The sequence below is a fragment of the Colobus angolensis genome, unplaced genomic scaffold, assembly GCF_000951035.1.
Source record: "Colobus angolensis palliatus isolate OR3802 unplaced genomic scaffold, Cang.pa_1.0 Scaffold7, whole genome shotgun sequence".
NCBI classification, from domain to species: domain Eukaryota; kingdom Metazoa; phylum Chordata; class Mammalia; order Primates; family Cercopithecidae; genus Colobus; species Colobus angolensis.
The window spans coordinates 25,879,061-25,885,853 of record NW_012120709.1 but is presented as its reverse complement, the minus strand read 5'-3'; the positions used below and the strand labels follow the sequence as shown (position 1 = coordinate 25,885,853).

General features: G+C 52.7%; 1 protein-coding gene across 1 annotated transcript in view; it reads left to right on the top strand.

Annotated features, from left to right (window-relative positions):
* USP2 (ubiquitin specific peptidase 2) overlaps positions 1–6,790 on the top strand; it is a gene marked incomplete at its 3' end in the record, with an annotated part of 25,077 nt that extends 18,287 nt beyond the window's left edge. Inside the window, exons 3-12 of the mRNA XM_011927049.1 lie at positions 3,767–3,817; positions 4,329–4,452; positions 4,638–4,749; positions 4,846–4,956; positions 5,142–5,206; positions 5,727–5,830; positions 5,918–5,998; positions 6,145–6,223; positions 6,392–6,499; positions 6,675–6,790. Coding sequence (XP_011782439.1) covers positions 3,767–3,817; positions 4,329–4,452; positions 4,638–4,749; positions 4,846–4,956; positions 5,142–5,206; positions 5,727–5,830; positions 5,918–5,998; positions 6,145–6,223; positions 6,392–6,499; positions 6,675–6,790 — 951 coding nt within the window. The remainder of the gene's footprint in view (positions 1–3,766; positions 3,818–4,328; positions 4,453–4,637; positions 4,750–4,845; positions 4,957–5,141; positions 5,207–5,726; positions 5,831–5,917; positions 5,999–6,144; positions 6,224–6,391; positions 6,500–6,674) is intronic.
* Positions 6,791–6,793: the final 3 nt, after the last annotated feature.

Sequence of the window (6,793 nt, the reverse complement as noted above, 5' to 3'; positions counted from 1 at the left end):
GCATGCGCAGCTCGTACACCGTGACCCTGCCCGAGGAGCCCCCCGCCGCCCCCTTTCCCGCCCTCGCCAAGGAGCTGCGGCCGCGCTCCCCTCTCTCCCCGTCCCTGCTGCTCTCCACCTTCGTGGGGCTCCTGCTCAACAAAGCCAAGGTACGCGGGCCCTTTTCCGAGACCCCCGCGCCGAGAGCCTGGGGTCCCGCCTTCTCCCTGGCCCCTGCCCGCCACGCGCCCCTAGGTGAAGGGACGGATTCTTCCCAGCCCCCACCCCTCCTTTCCCAGGGTCTCCTGGCAAGGAATGCCCCCTCCCCAGGTGATCGCACGCTTACTCGCGGTCCCCTCCCCTGGTGGATGTCCGAGGAGGCCCCCTTTCCCCCTCCCTCTCGGTGACCCCGGCACCAGGTGGTGGCTCTTGGCCTCTCAATTCCTGGCACCTATCAGGACAGGTGCAGGAAAGCATAACCTTGACTGGGTCTCGGTCGGTGTGCGAGGGCAGCACGCTGGACCCTGCGGGGGTATTCCTCCGAGGCCAAACCCCGGCCAGGAAGGCTGGGCAGAAAGGGGCCGCCTCCCCCTCACTGTCCACCAAGGACTCTTTCCCAAGGGTTGGTGACGGGGGTCCTTTGACCCTGTGAAGGGCAGAGGAGATGCAGACAGGTGACAGAGGGCAACTTCCCCTTCTTTCCGTCCTCTCCATTTCTGCAGCGGGCAGCGGGTCCCTCCGAGGAAGCAGCCCCCCAGGGGAGTGCCGGGGCCGAGGCTGGGCGCTGCCCGCCTGGGGAAGGGATAAGGGGCCCGAGCTTGACAGGTCTTATGTAACAGGCACCAGCTCCCATGCTGGCAGTGCGTGCCCTGCCCCGTGCCAGGGCCACACCAGGCTTCCTAGCGGCAGCCAGGACTTGGGGCGACCCTCACCACACAGGTTAGGTGGGCGGGAAAGCCCTTGACTGGGGTCTCAAGTGTGAAGACACAAACCTCGGCCTCTCCTACCGAAGGGTGCCCAGATGCTACCTCCGCATTCACCCAGGCAGGGCTCTCCTGAGCCCCCGCTCCTCCTCTAGAAGGTGAATGCTATTTGCTGACGGTGGAGGTGCCATCTGCTCCCTGCAACAGTGCTTGCTACTGAGTCAAAACTAGGTTTGCTGATGGCTCAGTGGAAGGAAGACTGGGTCCAAACTTTCTCAACTCTTTGCACATGTGTCCCAGCATAACACACCTGGGGTCAATTCCTACTCTGGCTTTGGCCAAAAGAGGCTGGCTGTGCAGGGTCTCCCACCTTCTGAAGTTCTAGCCCCTTTTCTCCCTGTCGACCCTGAGGTAGGATTGTTTGTCGTGTAAGAAAGGTCACTCTGGGGACATTTTGTTCCCCTCTGAAATGAAAAGTGCTGACTTTCCCTGGAGCTCCTGATTTCCTATTCTTGGCAGAAGAATATCTGGCTGGGCATAGAGCAGCCCCGCTCCCCCATCCTCTGTCGCCCCCACTCCTGTTATCCACCTGCCTTCTACACAGAGCTCCTAGAAATTGGCATGTGGTTTTGAGCTCAGGAAATTTTAGACAAAGGCATCAACTCCCACCCTAAAACACAACAACCAAGGGTCCTAACGATGCCTTAAAGGAGCTTCTCCCATCTCCCCACTCCCCAGGCCAATAGAGGGGTTAGATCATCAAGAATAGTAATCGTGGGTGACAAAGTGTCCTTCTTGCCCCTCACTGCTGGGTGAGAATTAAGTGTCAACATCTTAAAATACCACAGGAGTGCTTCTGTAGACAGATGACTCCGTTTTCCCATTTCCCCACCCCCAGTAGCGCTGAGTGACTGTTGTCTCAGCTGAGGGCCTGAGTTGGTGAACATTGACACGGTCACCAGTGGTAGAATGCTTTCCCCTGCAGCCTGTTTAGACAGATGTCATCTGAGGCACGGGGGCTAAGAACTAATAAAGCACTGCCAAAAATAGACGTGAGGGTGGGTATTCTGTTGGGGGCAAGCTTTAACATTTAGTTCCGAGTGGGCAACATGGAGACTTTTGCAGCATTTCACCTATTCTGGAAAATGCTGAGAAGGTCTTTGTCCCAGGGAATTATCTCTGTTGCGGCCCTCTTGTTACTGTCAGTAAGTCAGATTCAGATGTTGTTTGGGGCCATATACTGCCAGCCCTAGCCAGGTTCTCCAAGGATGCTTATATCCCACCTGCTGCCAATTGGCTTTTCTCTCTAGCAGCAGGTTTAAACTGGGTCTCTTTTCTGGGTATATTTTTCTTCCCTACCTGTTAGGGCTAGCCCTGCCAGCTGGCCAGGAAGGGATCCTCTTACTTGTGGGATCCCTAAGGCAGTTCTTGAGAAAAGCCCTCCTTCAGCCTGCTCCTCCCCCACCCTCCCCGCCCCCCCCCCCCCCCCCCAAGCTGACAACCTCATGGGCTTTGAGCTGCTGACAGCCTCATAGGCTGTCAGCACACGGCATGAGTAATTTTAGCTGAGTTATTTCAGGCTCCTGTTCTGATCAGGGCTGAGCTGGCCCCACGCATGCCCCAGTGTTGCTCCAGAGTTGCCTGCTCCCAGTCCCCTCCCTGAGAGAGGGGGTGGCAGACTCATCTGCAAACTGTTTCTTTAACCCTTTGAGCCTGAAGGTTTTCTGACTCCTTGGAGATATGCCCAGGATTAGCCAAGAGACCTTGACAAATAAGCTCAGAGTCCTCGATCCAGCACCTGTTCTCTCTCCAGCCCCCTCAACCGCCTCCGCTATAGGGCCAACGGAAAGAGTGGCACTTTCAGCCAGGCCCTTGCCTCTGTGGGCCCAATCTGCCATCTCCAGGATTCCCAGCCAGTGGCCAGTCAGGATGTTGAAACCTGAGCCAGGCAGGGAGGATTCTCCCAGCCTTTAATCAGCCCTTAGGAGCTGATCTCAGCTGGAAGGAATTTCACCTGTCTCTGGCAATTCAGAATGGCAGGCTTGCTTGAGTTTTTCCCAACTGAAGATCGAAACTCAAGGTGTTTTGTTGTTTAACTTTTCAAAACCTCCTCAAAGTGTCTATTATGAGAGCTACTTTATATATTGGACTTCTAGGAGTACAAATATAGGTCATTTGAGACAGCACCTGGATTTGGGACTCGAAATTTCTTATAGTAAGGAGTCAATATGTACCAAATATGTGAATTCCCAGTCTCCACTATAGCAGAGAATGGAGAATAATATAAAGATGGGGGGCAGAGAGATACACAGTCAATACATACTCAATAAAGCAAAGCCCTGAAGAGTATTTTTGTTGGGTATTGAAAATAACAGGCATTTAGGCCAGGCACGGTGGCTCACGCCTGTAATCCTAGCACTTTGGGAAGCCGAGGGGTTGGATCACCTGAGGTCAGGAGTTCAAGATCAGCCTGGCCAATATTGCGAAACCCCATCTCTACTAAAAATACAAAAAATTAGCCAGGCGTCATGGCACGCACCTGTAGTCCCAGCTACTCAGGAGGCTGAGGCAGGAAAATCGCTTGAATCCACAAGGTGGAGGTTGCAGTGAGCTGATATCGCACCACTGCACTCCAGCCTAGGTGACAGAGTGAGATTCTGTCTCAAAAAAAAGAAAGAAAGAAAATAACAGGCATTCCTCAATCCTCTTTCCTACAAAGTACATCGATGGGTAAAGTTGAAGAAAGAATATTATGTGTGGCCTGCTGCCTGTGACTCTAGCTGGTTAGAAAATTGAACAAGAGAGCCCAGCACAGGCCTATCATCTTTGCTTCCACCTTATCGCCATGTGTTCTTTGCTTGCAGAATTCTAAGAGTGCCCAGGGTCTGGCTGGTCTTCGAAACCTTGGGAACACGGTGAGTTCCTCCTGGCCTGCTTCTTCCCCAGGCCCACCCCCTACTATCCTGACTGGAGCCATATAACCAGAGATCCCCCCTGGTTGTGGCTGACTCCCTACCCATTTAGCCAGTTGGCACTCGCCCTTCCCGGCTGGTGTTTCACAGAATTACTGGGCTGTGCTTTACCCATCCCCAGGAGGAAGCACTGCTAAAAGGGAGTTGCCCTTTTACCCGTCAGCCTGCCCTTCTCCTGGATCCTTCACCTCAAGGACGCCCATCACTTCCCACACACTTCTGTCCGTCGCATCCATGCCCTTTTGTGCACCTCTATAGTAAATAACCAATTACGTCACCTATGCCTGGAGTGGGGATTTGCCTCACTTCACCCCTTTCACTTACGAAAAAAGGAACTTGAGGCTATGAAAGGATTCATTTCTAGGTAGATGAACCAGAGAGCCTCTGGTAGTAAGTAACAGAGGTGAAGGTGGGACTCTCATCTCCCCACTGATTGCCTGGTCATCTCTTGCAGTGCTTCATGAACTCAATTCTGCAGTGCCTGAGCAACACCCGAGAGTTGAGAGATTACTGCCTCCAGAGGCTCTACATGCGGGACCTGCACCACAGCAGCAATGCACACACAGCCCTCATGGAAGGTGAGGGGCCCTCTGTCATGTGCCCCTGCCTACCCCTGGATGGTCCTCCATTCCACTGGGGCTGTTCTAGGAGTTGTGTCTTAGACACTCCTGTCTTTCTCTGCTTGCTTTTTGTTGGGATTCTAGTTTCAGAGTTTCTTATAGACAATGTCTCAGCTGTCCTATACACTCTCTCCTTCCAATAGAGTTTGCAAAACTAATTCAGACCATATGGACTTCATCCCCCAATGATGTGGTGAGCCCATCTGAATTCAAGACCCAGATCCAGAGATACGCACCGCGCTTTGTTGGCTATAAGTAAGGGCCTTGCAGACATGTCCTCCAGGGTGGGTGGCAGCAGGAGCAGGTTCTTAGGACAAGAGGTGTTGCTCACCCTCCTTCCTTTGGGTTCAGTCAGCAGGACGCTCAGGAGTTCCTTCGCTTTCTTCTGGATGGGCTCCATAATGAGGTGAACCGAGTGACACTGAGGCCTAAGTCCAACCCTGAGAACCTCGATCATCTTCCGTAAGTAAGAGGAGAATGCTGTGGGGAAGCAAAACTTTTGTGAACTCGAGATTTTTACCCACCACTTTGGGGTTAATGATTTGGGAAGAATCTGATTTACTTTTGAAGATGAAGGATCTAGATTGACAGACCCTTAAACTTAAGTTTTGAGCTTTGACTGAATTGTCTCTCTCTCCGGTTCCCAGTGATGATGAGAAAGGCCGACAGATGTGGAGAAAATATCTAGAACGGGAAGACAGTAGGATTGGGGGTAAGCGCATGGAAGAGAAGATGCTTATTTTCACTGTTGCCTGCTCTTGCCTGAGTGGAGCATAAAAAGCCCTAAGAATCACTGTCCCGGGGAAGCCTGTTTCTGCCCAGTGTCCAACAAACCAAAGCAGAAACAGCAAGAAAGAAGATGCTGTGCAGGCCAGGCATGGTGGCTCATGCCGGTAATCCCTGCACTTTGGGAGGCCGAGACGGGTAGATCACCTGAGGTCAGGAGTTCAAGACCAGCCTGGCCAACATGGCAAAACCCCATCTCTACTAAAAATACAAAAATTAGCCAGGAGCCGTGGTGGGAACCTGTAATCCCAGCTACTTGGGAGGCTAAGGCAGGAGAATCACTTGAACCCAGGAGGCAGAGGTTATTGTAAGACGAGATTGCGCCACTGCACTCCAGTCTGGAGGACAGAGCGAAACTCCATCTCAAAAAAAAAATAAAAGATGCTGTGCAGAAGACCATGCTCTATTTCCTGTATTTCAGCATCTCATGGCCTTCTCTTCCCCAGATCTCTTTGTTGGGCAGCTAAAGAGCTCCCTGACGTGTACAGATTGTGGTTACTGTTCTACAGTCTTCGACCCCTTCTGGGACCTCTCACTGCCCATTGCTAAGGTATGCACCCCAGTTGCCCACCTTGTTGAACTCTCTCTCCCGTCTTTTCATGTTGACCTCTGACCTTTGCTTTTTTCCCCTTCCCAGCGAGGTTATCCTGAGGTGACATTAATGGATTGCATGAGGCTCTTCACCAAAGAGGATGTGCTTGATGGAGATGAAAAGCCAGTAAGTCACCCTTCAGTAATAGCAAGAACAAATTTCCATGGGACCTACTGGGAAGACGCTGATACCAGCAGATCCAGCTGAGGAGTGACTGGACTGGGGCCCACTGACTTCCCCCACAAGTTCTTTGTGTTTGTCTTCTCTCTCAGACATGCTGTCGCTGCCGAGGCAGAAAACGGTGTATAAAGAAGTTCTCCATCCAGAGGTTCCCAAAGATCTTGGTGCTCCGTATCCTTAAGATCCATCAGGGCTGGGACATGACTTTCAAGGGGGACTGATGACAAGGGGCCAACAGGTGAGGGGAGCAGAGTCAGAAGAAACGGACCGTGTAGGCGTTCCTTTTGTTGTCTGCGCTTCTGCATTGGTTTGACTATCCTTGACTCACGTCAATGCCAGATCTGAAGCGGTTCTCAGAATCCAGGATCCGAACCAGCAAGCTCACAACATTTGTAAACTTCCCTTTAAGAGACCTGGACTTAAGAGAATTTGCCTCAGAAAACACCAGTGAGTATCTTCCAGTAGACAGGGCAGAATGAAGATGCAGGTGTGCAAGGCCGGAGGGAGGGCAGGAGGAAGGGGCGCTGCCAGCACCAGCTGCTGAGAGACCCAGAAGGAGAGGCTGGAGGGAGGAAGTCGGGGCAGGGGGGCCTCCGGGGCTTGACAGCTGCCTCCTCCTCAGACCATGCTGTTTACAACCTGTATGCTGTGTCCAATCACTCCGGAACCACCATGGGTGGCCACTATACAGCCTACTGTCGCAGTCCAGGGACAGGCGAGTGGCACACTTTCAACGACTCC